The sequence below is a fragment of the Lissotriton helveticus genome, chromosome 11 (genome assembly GCF_964261635.1).
Source record: "Lissotriton helveticus chromosome 11, aLisHel1.1, whole genome shotgun sequence".
In the NCBI taxonomy this organism is placed as follows: domain Eukaryota; kingdom Metazoa; phylum Chordata; class Amphibia; order Caudata; family Salamandridae; genus Lissotriton; species Lissotriton helveticus.
The window spans coordinates 651,501,573-651,518,433 of NC_136072.1; the positions used below are offsets into that span (position 1 = coordinate 651,501,573).

Genomic DNA, 16,861 nt, shown 5'->3' on the forward strand with positions numbered 1-16,861 from the left:
TAGCAAAGCAACAGGGACCCAGTTAGGCATACTGAACACAGTACCATAAAACCTTGTTTGCGAAGCACTGCGAGGACCCATGTCGAAGATGTATCACCCAGCTGAAGCAATGCTTCGGTTCTGAGATGTGGCGAGGCTGTGATGCAATGATCTGCGTTGTCGTTGAGGATCCCGTCACTGTGACTTGCGAAGTGAAGTCCAGTGTTGAGGATGCGGCTCCCAGTTAAGGTGATGCGTCGGGACCAAGGAGTTGCGATGCTAAGTCCGGTGTTGTCGATGAGGTTGCTGTTGACGAGAGATGTGATGGTCTATGCTTAGGATGCGTTGCGCCATGACACTTCTGAAGGTGGGGCGGGCTGCAGCGGTGATGCAGGGCTTTCCGTTGGGTACTGCTCAGGGTTGTGCAGCACAGCAGAGGAGATCTGTCAGTTTTCTGAATCCACATAAGCTAGAAGAGCACCTTAAGCCCACTTCCAAAGGTCCAGGACTGGGGTGGCACTACTTGGCAGGGTAGACTTGCAGATGGCAGTCCCGGTTCAGATGCAAGGTTGTTGGAAGCCTGTTATGTCCTGAGGCTTCAGATCAGTATACCAGCCAACAAGCCTTTGGGGTCACTCTGGGTTGAAGAGATGCAGGCCAAGTCCTTCTCATCCAGGCAAGAGGGCATGAGGTCAGCCGAACAGGGTAGCAGTTCCTTCAGAGCAGCAATCCAGCACAGTGGCAGTCCTTGTAGCAGCACAGCAGTTCTTCTTCCTTGCAGAGTATCCACACGTCCAGAAGTGTGCTTAAGAGTTGGTGTTTGAGGTCCAGTATTTATACCCAGTTGTGATTTTGAATTGGGGAGAAGCTTCTAGAGGCATGCCTTTGATGTTCATAGATGCCCTGCCTTCCTGGCCTTGGCTTCGGACTAACTACAATTGGTATGCAGCCCTTTGTGCGGAAACAGGACACATCCTATTCAAGTGTAAGTGGGGCTTGATCCACTTCTCCCTCTCATCCTGCCAGTGGTGGCCCATTCAGTCATACCTAAGCTCCCCATTGTGTGAATCTGTCCAGGAGTAAATCAAAAAGTCTAACCGTCAACTGCACCCAGTCAGGTGACATTGAGTCAGGCTGCAAGCACCAAATGGTGAAAGCTAGAAAATACCAATTTTCTAAAAGCGGCATTTTCAAAATATCTTAAATTAAAAACCGATTTCTCAATATTTTAGGATTGTCAGAGAAACCAACCAAACTGATCACCTGCTCCCATTCGAAAATTACGCTTATAAAATGGTATAAGATAACTTCAATGTTATCTTAGGGGAGAGGTAGGCCTTGCAGTAATGGAAACAGAATGTAAGGGTTTTTCACTACCAGCATATGTAAAACTACAGTACATGTCCTGCCTTTCAAATGCATTGCACCCTACACTCTGGCAGGGTCTACCCTAGGAGTGACATATGTATTAAAAGGAAGGTTTGGGTCTGGCAAAAGGTTTACTTTGCCAGGTCGAAATGGCAATTTAAAACTGCTACACAACAACTGCAGTGGCAGGCCTGAGACATGTTTAACGTGCTACTTAAGTGGATCAGTGCTACAGGCCCACTAGTAGCATTTAGTTACAGGCCCTGGGCACAGGTAGTGCCAATTCACTAGGTACTTAAAGTAAATTAAATATGGCAATTGGATATAAGCCAATCTAACTTGTTTGAAGGAGAGAGAACAAGCACTTTAGCAGTGGTAAAGGGCACAGAGTCCTAAGGCCAACAAAGACAAATTCAGCAAAAACGGGTAGAGTTCAGGCAAAAGGTACAGGGATAACCCTGCAGAAAGGGCCAAGTACAACAAAATGCATTCCTTCTTCTTTTCAAAGACCTAAAAAAATCACCAGGGTAGAAGAAACCAGTATCCCTTAATAGAAGTGGGGAAAGACCCATCAACCAGAAAAACAAGCACTTGGCCACTCTGTATAGGGAAGTGCCCCTTTTGTATAGAGATCCCCTGCACACACACACTTTTTGCTCCAATGCTGATGGTTATGACTCTGAAAGTGCACTGGAGCCTGCTGCCCAGGCCCCAGTGCCTGTGTCCTTTCCCTAAAACTGAAACATGTGAATTGTTAACCCCAATTGGCAAGGACTTTAAACCCCTTATAAGTCTCTAGTATATGCTACCAGTGGTACCCAGGGTATGGAAGTTAAAGGGGTCACCAGGGCCTGAAGCACTATTTGTGCCATTCTGAGTGCCCCAAGTAAACAGATGACAGCAGTCCAGTCATTGCATACTGCAAGAGTAGTGCAAACTGCTCAAACTCAACTTTGCCCTCACTATGTGTTGCAAGCTCAATGCAGTATTTTTAATATATGCCAGTCACCCCTAAGGAAGGCCTCCTGAGCCCAGGAGCCAGGGTGTATTATATTAAAGGGAAGGACATATAAGTGCAAGCTTAAATGACCCTATAGTGCCCTTTTCCATTAAGGGCTACTATAAGGGATCACTGTTCCACAGGACAACATGGGGTGGCACCCGGGCAACCTTGAGGTAGCAGCTCCATTAAGGTAGTGCTGAAATATGTCATGTTTGGTATCAAGCAACGTGCCATATCACCCCTGACACGATTCTTGGGTTGAGGACGATGTGGCATGCACCCAGGTGGCTACCTTAGATGTTGCCCACCTGGTTCCCCCAGCTTTTCCTGTGCTGCCACCAAGACATTAATCTGAACCCCCTGCCAGGAGGTGTGAACGCTCCCAGGAGTCAGAAACAATAACCTACAGGGATGGAGGTCACATCTCCTTCCCAGACCGGATGGCTAGTGATGTGGCATATCAAGGTGGTGAGCTTGAAAGCTTACACTGCCTGTGATATGCAACTAGGCTGCCTCCCAAAGGAGGAAACAGCCCTCCCCCTGCCCCCATGCAAATTTGCCCATGAGCAGGTGGAAAAATTGTGGAGTCAAGAGTGGAACACCCCCTGATTGGGTGGGCACCCCTGAGGGTGGGCTACCTGTCTGTACAACTAAGAAAGGTTTCAGCCATTTTTAAAAGTGGCAGAATAGAGAGTTCTAGGTAGGATAGGTGACACACCACTGGATGGGGTCACCTCATGGGTGGATTAGCTGCTGGGGCTAGTACCCTATTGGCCACTTTCACCCACTCCCCTAACACTCCTAAATCTAGGATTGGCACCAGCACCTCAGTTCTGCTCTGACTTGAAGCAAAGGACACAGGAAAGACACACGTCTCTACTACAGTAGCTGCATAATCCAGAGGTGTGATACGATGCACTTGTGACAACCTCCCTGAACTGCATGATTGTGTCTCGTCCCACACTAAAGACCAGTTCTTCCAGATAGAGAGACCCCTTTGCCAGCCGAAGGCAGCTCCAGACTGCCATGGACTAGTGGCACTAGTCCCCTGCACACCGCAGGTTCAAGATGGTTGGAACCTTTTCTGTCCCTGAAGCTGTGATCCTGAGGCCAGCCAACTAGCCCTTAGAGTCACTCTGTTGGTCCTGGGATCAAGATGCAGGGCCTGTCCTTTTCACTCAGGCAGCAGGGCATCAGGGCAACAGAGCAGCAGACTTTCTGGCAGAGCAGTACAGCAGTCCTGAGTCTTTCACAGGTCCATGGGTGTACTAAAGAGTTGGTTCTGAGGTTCCAGTATTTATTCCTGGTGCCCACTTTGAAGTAGGAAAAGGTTTTGGAGTTTTTCACCCCCAGAGGTGTTTTAAATTTCCTATCTCCCTGCCCTGGCCCCAGCTTACCTGGGATCACAGTAGACTAGGTGAAACCCATTCTGAGTGTGCTCAGGCATAGTCTTTGTGATGTGCAAGTGTGGTAGGTGACAGCTCCACCTCCTTATCAAGTCAGAGATAGCCCATCCTGCCAACACCTATGCTCCTTTGTCTCATTGTTTGGGGGCAATATACAAATACCAATTGTAAGCTACACCGAGTCATGTGACCCAGAAAACAGGCTACAGGCACCAAATGGTTGGGACATGAAAATGACAACTTTCTAAAAGTGGCATTTTCAGAAATGTGACTTAAAATCCGACTTTACCACTAAGGAGGGGTTTAAGTTCCAATTCTTTAGACACTAAACTTGACCATCCTACCTGTTCCCAATTGAAATCTATCCCTTATTAAATGTTGTAAGTTAACCTAATGTTATCCTAGGGGGGAGGTAGGTCTTGCAGTAGTGAAAAACAAATGTAATAGTTTTTCACTATCCGGATATGCAAAAGTTAAAAACGCATGTCCTACTTTTTAAATACACTACAGCCTGCTCTCTGGGCTGTTTATGCTCTACCTAAGGGTGATTTATATGCATTAAAAAGAAAGGTTTATTTTTGTCATGTCAAAATGGCACTTTAAACTGCACACACAGGCTGTAATGGCAGGCTGAGACATTTTAAAGGGCTACATAAGTGCATGGGACAATCAATGCTTTAGGCCCACTAGTCATGTTCAATTTACTGGTGATGTGTACACGAGGGTGGAGTTTACTAGGGGCTTACAAGTAAATTAAATTTGTCAATTGAATATTGGCCAATTCCATCATTTTTAAAGGAGAGCGCACCGGTACTTTAGCACTTTTTAGCATTGGTAACATGCACAAAGTCCTAAGGCCAACAAAACTGAGATTAGTAAAAATGTAGTAGTTAGGCAAACAGTTTGGGGAGGAGCCCTTCCTTAGGCTGACAGGTCTAACACCTCCACTCAATGCCACTCCACTCCACAAAATTCCACTCCCAGCCACACATTGCCACTTCACTTAATGCCACTCTTCTCCATGCCACACAGTGCCACTCCACTCTTCTCAATGCTACATAACTCCATTCTACAAAGTGCCACTCCACTCCACTCAATGCCACTCCACTCAATGTCACTCCACTCAGTGCTGCTCCACTCTATACAATTCAGAAAGGGGGGTGATGATGGACAGAGCATCTGAGTTAAACAGAACACTCATACCCAGTCAAAAGATCAGGGCTTGATCCATCACCGTTTTTTAGCTCACTGCACCATCCCAGTTCAGAACCTGGCTATATGCAAATTAATCTGACCCTGGCCCAGTGCATCATGGGAACAGGGCAGACCAAACTACCAAGCCAATTCTTTACTGGAAAGGAAACAAGCTTCCGGGGACCGGTTTCTGGCATTACAGCCGTCTTCGGCCCGGCTTGCTTTAATCCTGATGGTGCAGTGAGCAAGGGACTCACATCTGAGCATACCCTGCCACTCCTATAGTGGCCAAAACGATTCAGAAAGGGGGGTGGTGATGGACAGAGCATCTGAGTTAAACAGAACACTCATACCCAGTCAAAAGATCAGGGCTTGATCCATCACCGTTTTTTAGCTCACTGCACCATCCCAGTTCAGAACCTGGCTATATGCAAATTAATCTGACCCTGGCCCAGTGCATCATGGGAACAGGGCAGACCAAACTACCAAGCCAATTCTTTACTGGAAAGGAAACAAGCTTCCGGGGACCGGTTTCTGGCATTACAGCCGTCTTCGGCCCGGCTTGCTTGAATCCTGATGGTGCAGTGAGCAAGGGACTCACATCTGAGCATACCCTGCCACTCCTATAGTGGCCAAAATGATTCAGAAAGGGGGGTGGTGATGGACAGAGCATCTGAGTTAAACAGAACACTCATACCCAGTCAAAAGTTCAGGGCTGGATCCATCACCGTTTTTTAGCTCACTGCACCATCCCAGTTCAGAACCTGGCTATATGCAAATTAATCTGACCCTGGCCCAGTGCATCATGGGAACAGGGCAGACCAAACTACCAAGCCAATTCTTTACTGGAAAGGAAACAAGCTTCCGGGGACCGGTTTCTGGCATTACAGCCGTCTTCGGCCCGGCTTGCTTGACTCCTGATGGTGCAGTGAGCAAGGGACTCACATCTGAGCATACCTTGCCACTCCTATAGTGGCCAAAACGATTCAGAAAGGGGGGTGGGGATGGACAGATCATCTGAGTTAAACAGAACACTCATACCCAGTCAAAAGATCAGGGCTTGATCCATCACCGTTTTTTAGCTCACTGCACCATCCCAGTTCAGAACCTGGCTATATGCAAATTAATCTGACCCTGGCCCAGTGCATCATGGGAACAGGGCAGACCAAACTACCAAGCCAATTCTTTACTGGAAAGGAAACAAGCTTCCGGGGACCGGTTTCTGACATTACAGCCGTCTTCGGCCCGGCTTGCTTGAATCCTGATGGTGCAGTGAGCAAGGGACTCACATCTGAGCATACCCTGCCACTCCTATAGTGGCCAAAACGATTCAGAAAGGGGGGTTGCTCACTGCTCCATCAGGATTCAAGCAAGCCGGGCCGACGACGCCTGGAATGGCAGAAACCGGTCCCCGGAAGCTTGTCTCCTTTCTGGTGAAGAATTGGCTTGGTAGTTTGGTCTGCCCTGTTCCCATGATGCACTGGGCCAGGGACAGACTAATTTGCATATAGCCAGGTTCTGAGCTGGGATGGGGCAGTGAGCTAAATAACGGTGATGGATCAAGCCCTGATCTTTGGACTGGGTAAGAGTGGTCTGCTTAATTCAGACACTCTGTTCATCACCACCCCCTTTTCTGAATCATTTTGTCCACCATAAGCGTGGAAGGGTATACTCAGACATGAGTCCCTTGCTCACTGCTCCATCAGGATTCAAGCAAGCCGGGCCGACGACGCCTGGAATGGCAGAAACCGGGGTCCGGAAGCTTGTCTCCTTTCTGGTGAAGAATTGGCTTAGTAGTTTGGTCTGCCCTGTTCCCATGATGCACTGGGCCAGGGACAGACTAATTTGCATATAGCCAGGTTCTGAGCTGGGATGGGGCAGTGAGCTAAATAACGGTGATGGATCAAGCCCTGATCTTTGGACTGGGTAAGAGTGGTCTGCTTAATTCAGACACTCTGTTCATCACCACCCCCTTTTCTGAATCATTTTGTCCACCATAAGCGTGGAAGGGTATACTCAGACATGAGTCCCTTGCTCACTGCTCCATCAGGATTCAAGCAAGCCGGGCCGACGACGCCTGGAATGGCAGAAACCGGTCCCCGGAAGCTTGTCTCCTTTCTGGTGAAGAATTGGCTTGGTAGTTTGGTCTGCCCTGTTCCCATGATGCACTGGGCCAGGGACAGACTAATTTGCATATAGCCAGGTTCTGAGCTGGGATGGGGCAGTGAGCTAAATAACGGTGATGGATCAAGCCCTGATCTTTGGACTGGGTAAGAGTGGTCTGCTTAATTCAGACACTCTGTTCATCACCACCCCCTTTTCTGAATCATTTTGTCCACCATAAGCGTGGAAGGGTATACTCAGACATGAGTCCCTTGCTCACTGCTCCATCAGGATTCAAGCAAGCCGGGCCGACGACGCCTGGAATGGCAGAAACCGGTCCCCGGAAGCTTGTCTCCTTTCTGGTGAAGAATTGGCTTGGTAGTTTGGTCTGCCCTGTTCCCATGATGCACTGGGCCAGGGACAGACTAATTTGCATATAGCCAGGTTCTGATCTGGGATGGGGCAGTGAGCTAAATAACGGTGATGGATCAAGCCCTGATCTTTGGACTGGGTAAGAGTGGTCTGCTTAATTCAGACACTCTGTTCATCACCACCCCCTTTTCTGAACCACTCTATACAATGGCACTCCACACAATGGTACTCCACTCTGTGCCACTCCACTCAGTGCCACTCCACCCAATGTGACTCCACTCCACACAATGTCACACCACACAATGCTATTCCCCTCCACTCAATACCACTCACTTCCACTCCACATAATGCCACTCCACTCCACACAATGTCACTTTATTCCTCTCCACTTCACTCTACACACTGCCCACTACACACCACCCAATGCCACTCCATGCCACTACACTCCATGCAATTCCACTCCACTCCACCTCACACAATGCCACTCTGCTCTACTCTATTCCAAGACTGTGAATGCCACTCCACTCCACACCACACAGTGCCACTCCATGCCACGCCGCTCCACTTTACTGAAGTGAAGCCCATAGATATCACATAGGTGAGACCTACTGGCTTTGCCAATGCTCGTTTGTACTTATGGGAACTTCGAAACAAACCAGCTGGGTATGATTATTGGCTCTTTTGGTTGTTAAATTGCATGTTTCTGAGACTGAAAGTTCAGCTTTAAGTAAGCATGTCGTGATTGTGGGAAAATGGTGAATTAAATATATTGGTGAAGATCAGGTATGCTCAATCAGAATTGAATTTCATTCATATTTTGGTCACAAGATTGAGACCGATAATCATGCAATCAAACAATTTGTTAGCTTTTTTCTTGATCTATATATAATGGCGGTCTCTGGGTGAATTAAATATTATGAGAAGTAAAACAGTAGGAAACATTTGATTCAAGACTAATAACCATATTGGAAATTAAATGCATTTTTATGCTCATTTGTCATATATTTCCTTTTAAGATTTGCTTCAACGCCCAAGGCAATCGAATACTAACAGGCAGTGCTGATAAAACAGCTAGACTTTGGGATCCAAATACTGGACAGTGCCTTCAAGTACTGGAAGGCCACACAGATGAGATCTTCTCATGCGCCTTCAACTACGAAGGAAATACAATAATTACAGGTAATGCACTTTGAAAGTTTTATTTTTATTGAAACATTGAAAATAGGCAGAAAATATATTTTTCCCCAGTATTTTCATGTAGCTTTTCTCTTATCCTTGACAACATTGGTTCAGTTAATATTTGTATAGAATACAATAAAAACTAAATTGCTTAATAGTACAAATAAGATATAGCTTATTAACCAGATCGTCATTTAAAAGGATGGTAGGTATAGTCCAAATGTAGTGATTGAAACCTCTTCCTTTCAGGTTATTTGAAGATCTGTGCAGTGCTAATCATTGATCTAGTTCATGGAATATTAAACAGTTTAGGGTACTGAGGTTAAAAACACTATTGTGAATATTGACTGCCACACAATCTAGGTGTAAAACAACTAGTAACCCATGCACTTCCCATATACAAAAATGACTAACTGCTCTCATTCCTGTGGTTTCAACTCTTTCTTGCTTTTTCCTGTTGGAAAACAATATATCAAGTGAGGAAATAGATTTAAACTTTCAGACAGCTGTATGCTATTCATAATGTTAAAATGCATGTATCATTCTATTTCTGTAGCAGTTATCTTTCTAGCTCTTGAGTCCACATATCTACATTTTAAGGAGAAAACTACCGGAGTATTGTTAGAAATGGGATTCCTGGTTGGCTGACGTACGCACTCAGGCCAGGCAGGAATCACCACTTTGGTCAGGGTAAGCTAGATACTCACTAAAAGATAATGTGTGCTCACCCTTTGGTAGCTTGGCACAGAGTGGTCAGGCTTATCTATAGAGGCAATGTGTAAAGTATTTGTGCAACACACCCGCACACAGTAACAATGAATACACCACAAAAAAACTCCATACAAGTTTATAAAAATAGATTATTATATTATAAACAAAACCAGACCAAAACTACAAAAATCGAATTTGAGATATTGAATTTTAAAGGAATAAATGCAGTATAGCCCTTAGGAGCAAATAACGCAAAATACATAACATTAAGTTGCCCGGGGCAAAGTCAGAGTTTGGGTCGACCGCGATGGAGCGCCGGGCGGCTGCAGGACCCAATCAGGCCCGGTGAATTAAGTGCCTTTCCTGGTCGCAAACAACACGATGCGTCCATGTCGAGTCCTGCTGGCTCAGGATGCATCGATCTTCTCCACGCAGTAAAGATGATGCGTCAATTCCGAAGACGGGTGCTGGAGTTGAGAGGCATAGAACGAAGCTCCGGATTCTGCCATGCAGTCGAGGGGATGTGTCGGTCTCACCAAGCTGCAGCGGGGACAATACACCGATCTCTGGAGGCAAAGCGCTGGTTCCGACTAGATGTGCCGATTTTATTCTTGCAAACGGGTCAGTGCGCTGGTTCTGCTACACGCAGACAGGAGATGCGCCAACATTATATGTGGGCCACTTCCAGTGAGCCAGGCACAGGAAAACGGATAGAGACTTTGATATCCCTGAGTATCAAGCACCAGGAGGCAAGTCAACAAACCCTCAGAGATCAATTGGTTTGAAGGCAGAGTCCAGCTGTCCTTCGGCAGTGTCAGAGAGCAGCAGGGCAACAAACAGAAAAGCAAGCCTTCCAGATCTTCAGTCCATTTGAGACCTCTAAGCAGCATTACAGCTCTTCTGGCAGAGCTTCAGTTACAAGTTCAGTAGTGCCTGATTTTAGGCAGTCAGAGACCCAGTACCTATACCCAAAAGTGCCTTTGATGTGGGGGTGACTTCAAAGCAGCTCTCTGAAGTGCATAAGTATCCCTTTCAGCCCAGTCCTTTCTGCCAGGCTATGTGTGTGGGGGGAGGGTAATCATTCCTTTATGTGGGGACAGAATACTACCTATTAAAGTGAAGTGTTAGCATTGCTCTTCTATCCTGCCCAGTCAAAGCCATCAGAATGCGTAGGTATGTAGAAGGGTACTCAGGCGCATTCCTATCCTTCCTGTGTTGTGGCTTTCAAGAGGGCATGCACAAAGTGTAGCAGTCACCCACTTGTATTGGAGACAGGCTATCAGGCACACAAAGCATAAGTGCAGAGAAATGTCCACTTTCTAAAAGTGGCCATGTTGAGGGGAGAAGCACATGCACTTTAGCACTGGTTAAGTGCTTAGAGTCCTAAGGCAATAAGAATCTGCCAAAACAGGAGGTAAAAGGCAGAAAGTCTGGGGAAAGACTACCTGAAGGATGACAGGTCTAAAAAATATCAACTGTAACGTTCCAAATGCAAATCGGCATAAATGTATTGCGGAGGAGTATAATGCTGGACCCATATATAATGATCTAGGTGTGGGAGCATCGGGCCTTATTTTTCCTGACCCGTAAAATTGATGGAGGATTGAGCAGTGCTTGGTGGCACAAGATGACTACCACCGTTTTGTTCCATCCTCCCCAGCCTATTATCTGCCCCTATCTCGCACCAGCTCCTCTCTCCCATTTGCCACTTTTTCAGAGTGATGATATTATTAGCTTTTGACGTTTAGTTTTTCAAAATAGGCCCAAGATGTCAAATACTATTATTTCTTACAGAATACATTCATATTTTGTCATACATGATATTACAGGTAATCCAAGCACAGCTGTACTTTCTCCAAGGCATATGTCTCTAGGTATGACGACTAGGCCTTTTTTCAGGAGATGCTATTAAACCATCTTCACAGAAGTGCACTCATAGTAGTCTGAGCGGTACACCAGGGGGTGGTGATAGACGGAGCATCTGAACCAATCAAACACTCACACCCAGTCAACAGATCTGGGTTTAATCCATCACCGTTCTTTAGCCCACTCTGCCACCCCAGTTCAGACATGGCCATATGCAAATCAGTCTGACCCTGTGCCTCATGGGAACAGTCCAGCCCGAACTGCCAAGCCATGCCTTCCCTGGACCGGATTCAAGCTTCCTAGGACCGGTTTCTGGCATTACAGCCGTCTTCAGCCAGGCTTGCTTGAATACAGTGGCAAAGTGAGCAAGGGACTCACGTCTGAGCATACCCTGCCAACTTATGGTGGCCAAAGCGGTACAAAAGGGGGTGGTGATAGACGGAGCATCTGAACCAATCAAACACTCACACCCAGTCAACAGATCTGGGTTTAATCCATCACGGTTCTTTTGCCCACTCTGCCACCCCAGTTCAGACATGGCCATATGCAAATCAGTCTGACCCTGTGCCTCATGGGAACAGTCCAGCCCGAACTGCCAAGCCATGCCTTCCCTGGACCGGATTCAAGCTTCCTAGGACCGGTTTCTGGCATTACAGCTGTCTTCAGCCAGGCTTGCTTGAATACAGTGGCAAAGTGAGCAAGGGACTCACGTCTGAGCATACCCTGCCAACTTATGGTGGCCAAAGCGGTACAAAAGAGGGTGGTGATAGAGGGAGCATCTGAATCAATCAAACACTCACACCCAGTCAACAGATCTGGGTTTAATCCATCACCGTTCTTTAGCCCACTCTGCCACCCCAGTTCAGACATGGCCATATGCAAATCAGTCTGACCCTGTGCCGGGCCGAAGACGGCTGGAATGCCAGAAACCGGTCCTCGGAAGCTTGTTTCCGGTCCAGGGAAGGCATGGCTTGGCAGTTCGGGCTGGACTGTTCCCATGGGGCACGGGGTCAGACTGATTTGCATATGGCCATGTCTGAACTGGGGTGGCAGAGTGGGCTAAAGAACGGTGATGGATTAAACCCAGATCTTTTGACTTGCTGTGAGTGTTTGATTGGTTCAGATGCTCCGTCCATCACCACCCCCTTTTGTACCGCTTTGGCCGCCATAAGTGTGGCAGGGTATGCTCGGACGTGAGTCCCTTGCTCACTTTGCCACTGGATCCAAGCAAGCCGGGCTGAAGACGGCTGGAATGCCAGAAACTGGTCCTCGGAAGCTTGTTTCCGGTCCAGGGAAGGCATGGCTTGGCAGTTTGGGCTGGACTGTTCCCATGAGGCACAGGGTCAGACTGATTTGCATTTAGCCATGTCTGAACTGGGGTGGCAGAGTGGGCTAAAGAACGGTGATGGATCAAACCCAGATCTTTTGACTGGGTGTGAGTGTTTGATTGGTTCAGATGCTCCGTCCATCACCACCCCCTTTTGTACCTCATAGTAGTCTGAAGCTTGCTAAAGAAAAGTCTTTAACTCTTTGCATATAAAAGTCTCGCCTAGTTGACTCATTGTTTACCATTCTTCAGCCTTACTCAGATGGACATCTACAGTGGAATAAGTCCACAATCCATGTAGAATGAATACTCAACTCCAAGCTAAACTTATCAACGGGTATTGATTCCATCAATGGGCATTGTCTCCATGCTAATGCTACTAGTGAGAGTACATTCACATATACAATATTAAGACACCCTAAAACTGAGGGAGGCTTCTCTTTATCCCTTCACTCTTTTTTGTCAAATACTACTGAGCGCACCATATTTATGATACAGGCACCACTTGCATGTATGATGTTCCTGGCTGCATGCCTTTTAGTCAACTACATCTGGCAGCAGGTGAATGGGTCGCGGATCTGGACCGTCTCTTGGAGACCACTTTTTGGAGAAAAAAATTATTTCCTTTTTTTTCCTATCTTCACAATTCAGTGTACAAGGGAGTCACCCCCTAGGTCACAACAGGTTTTAAGACCTGTAAGGACTGTCACAAACAGATGCCCGACATATGCCCTGGGTTTATGTGTGGCGTCTGTGGTCGGGCCACGACTCCAAGACCTGCAGAGACTGCATGTCGATGAACCTGAAGGCTATCAGAGAATGAGAGGTGAATCTTTATGTTGCCAAGCACAAGAAGGCACAGCGCTGGGACCGCTCGAAGTCCAAGAGTCAAACCTGGTTCCGCTCCTGCTTCCCAAGTTGACCAAGCTGTTCTAGACGCCATTATTCTTTGTGCTCCAAATCCTTCTGTAAACACAAAAAAACATACGAAGCCGAAGCGGAGTTCCGCTCCTTTATGCCATTCCTATTCACCTGATGAAGTGCATGGATAATGTCAGCAGTCCCGTTCCTGCCCCCACAGTCGGCTGAGTTTGGAGCCTGTTCTGCAGTTGGTTCTGGCACAACCCTAAGTCCGGGGGCCTTCAGCCACGCTGCGCCAGATCAAAGAGTTCCACACAGCTATGCTTTGGCTCTTCAGATCTTTACGGACTTCTAGTGGCGTGCTTTCGGGCCTTCAGAAGCCGACAGGCCTTCCACCCATTTAGGACATGCATGCTTAAACAGGCAGTTCTTACTGGCGTAATGAAACTTGAGTGGGCCTCCCTGCAAGATACGTGGAGGGTCCCTCTCCGGATTCAATGAGGAGCTCTCTGAACAGAGTGTTGTGTTGAAGGGACCCCTGGAGCTTGGGGCCCCCGCACTGCAGTGGCTGCGGGGACCTGTGTTACGACCCTGGCAGTTCTGTATCAGGAAGCACTAATGAGGTCGTTTAGACACAACTGTGAGTGTTGATATAAAAACGGGCAAAATCGTTATTTTCACTTGTATTAACAATTGCATCCATTCAGAAGTGAACACGAATTTTGCAACTTCAGGTGTTTGCGCAATTACTTGCCATCAATTTCTACCTGACGCTAATTTCCTATGTAGTGTACTGTACCATAGTTTACAACAGGCCCAAATACCAGTTCGGCCAGCTGTTCCCCATTATTTATCGTTTTTGAAATACACCCGCTACCCGGCGCTGTTGAATCTGTTAACAGTGCACAAGTTTAAATAACCCTGCCAACATGAAATACATCCGCTACCCGGCGTTGTTGAATCTGTTAACAGTGCACAAGTTTAAATAATCCATCCAACATGATTCCACCATCGGCAGTTGGTTGTGAATATTGTGCCGCGTTATGCAGAAGATAAGCTGTGGGAAACATGTTATTCCTGTCTCACAAAAATCCTCATTGTGTGTATTATTGTATGAACACGCGTTTTGCATTCTCTCTTAAAATACTTTTTTTTCTCATTTCTAGGAAGCAAGGATAACACCTGTAGAATTTGGCGCTGACAGAAGAAAGACTGTGGCTTTTGTACTGAGAGCTGAATCAGCACATTGAACAGACGGTTCTAATTAGCAAAACGTGACTGTGTTTTGGTCCCTGGCGCTTAGGACTTCTAAAAGTAGGACTGTTACGGGCACACTGCTCAGCAGCTGTTCTGTGAGGACCGGCCAGCTGCGGTGGCTTGGCACCTGGCAGGAGGCCCGGTGTTTCACATCACAGGTTTATTCCATCTCGCAACAATTTAAGAGTGTTTCATCAAATGTGTAGGGCTACAGACATTTTGTTTTCTGTACTGATGCTTTGCGTGTAACTTTTTATTTGATATGCTTTTTGAATAAAATTAAAATACTTGCAGTTTTTGGAGCGTGTTTTTGTGCGTGCACACTTGGGTGTTTATTTGTATGTCCACCCATGGAAGAGGTCAATTTGTAACCCTTGCTTTATAAACAAAGGTCGCAATACGAACATGTTTACGCTTTGGTGACTGGCGATGTAGCTAGAAGTGCACCCCTCCCTAAGAAGTATTTGGACCCTTCACAAATACTTAAATCATCAAGAGTGCACTTTGTTACCTATTGCAATAAGCAGAACAGATGTTTTTGCGTTATGCAAACTTGATGTGTTACCTATTACAACAAGCAGAACAGATGCGTTTTGTGTTATGTAAACTTGAATTTCCCTAAAGGAAAAATATCTCGGTGAAGTAGCTAAAGTTGCACATCCTCCTCCCGCAGTTAACCTCATTTTCAGCCGTAACCTGTGCCGGTAATTTGCTCACACCTCTGAGCTGCCCTCAGTATAGAACCTTTGAAATCTCCCAGAAGGACAGTCACTGAAATGCTATGTTCACACCAACCCTGCCCTAAAAATAGGACGTCCATGACATTTCCAAAAGGTGCTTGTGTTTTCTGGGAGAGGAAGTTGGGTGGAGGATTGCGGAATTGGAGAAAAGAAGAAATTATCTTCAAGTGTCATAAATAACACTTCTATTTTCAGAGCCTAAACGAGAGATGCATTCCTTTTCGATGGACGCTGGGTCAACCTCTAAATCCTTCTCTATGTCACAACTGAATCACTTCAAAATCGTTGTAACAATAGATGACACTGCAGTGCTTAATTTGTAAACAAATAAGTGTCAAGGCCTTTGTCAGGAGGCCACTGCAGCTTTCACCGCCCATTGCCCCTGCCAGTGCTGCCAATGACAATACTTGCATAACTACTAACCATCACACATGTACAAAAGTGACAATTCAGACTATTCCAGGCCCCCAAAGTAGCTTGGGTGGCAGGTATTAGTCATTGTTAATGTATATTAAATTAAGAAACAACTGTTATGTTATCGTACTAGTCTCTGTATTAGACAACAGGTCCACCTTGTGGTAGAATGTCATAAGTCCCAGTGTTGACAATTAAGAGGCGGGTCAAATTAAGCACTGGGTGACTGAACAAATACTACTCTAAAGTTCTATAAACTTTGATTTGTTTTAACTCTAAAGGCAGTAGCCAAAGAGGGCTCTTTGAAGATAGATACCATCTCTGTGAGATCCCACCGATGAGGATTTGCTGTCACGAAAAAGCTCAGAGTTGGGAAACATGAATCTTCTGCCCAGCAGCAATGCATCTTGGTTGGATTGAGTTGGCAGGTTTGTTCCCATCCTCTGGAGGTCTTTTAAGACAAAACTTTCTAAGTCCCAGGTCTCAGAGGTTGTAGGAGAAGTCCAGCCAGATACAGCCAAGAGATCATGGACCTCAGGAACAGCACTTGGGGCCAGGACTCACTCCAGCAAACACCAACAGCAGGTTCCAGGACAGGTGCAGTTGGACCTAGACAGGTGGGTGTTTGCAGGATAGTCCTATTGTAGCTTGTTGTACCCAAGTCTTTTGAGCAGGTCAACCTCATGACTATTGGAGTCCACTTCTTTGTCTTGGGTACAAGAAAGCAGGGTCAGCCCTTTAGGGATCTTCACAGGTCACAGACAGAAGGTCCAGTCCTCTTCTGATGTTTCTCGGATACAGCAGTGTTCAAATGGCACGCTTATGCTTGGCACCTGCTTGTAAGTGAGGGTGGCTCCCGGCCCATCCCTAACCAATGGGGTAAAAGTTACCAAGGGTTATCGTACCCACTTTTGTAGCATTTCCTGTGTACCCTACTGCAATAATACCACAGTGCCCCTCTCTGCCTTAATCCAAGATGGTAAAGCCGCTGTACTCTCATGCTGAGTCTGTCTGCCCACCCAATATTGTGACCAGAAAAAAGAGCAGCCCCTCCTCTGTGGCAACTCTAAGCCAGTTCTGG

General features: G+C 46.6%; 1 protein-coding gene across 1 annotated transcript in view; it reads left to right on the plus strand.

Annotated features, from left to right (window-relative positions):
- DAW1 (dynein assembly factor with WD repeats 1) overlaps positions 1 to 14,919 on the plus strand; it is a 192,097-nt gene extending 177,178 nt beyond the window's left edge. Inside the window, exons 12-13 of the mRNA XM_078665688.1 lie at positions 8,442 to 8,604; positions 14,536 to 14,919. Of these exons, the coding sequence (XP_078521814.1) occupies positions 8,442 to 8,604; positions 14,536 to 14,570 (198 nt within the window). The 3' untranslated portion in view covers positions 14,571 to 14,919. The remainder of the gene's footprint in view (positions 1 to 8,441; positions 8,605 to 14,535) is intronic.
- The last annotated feature ends 1,942 nt before the right edge of the window (positions 14,920 to 16,861 follow it).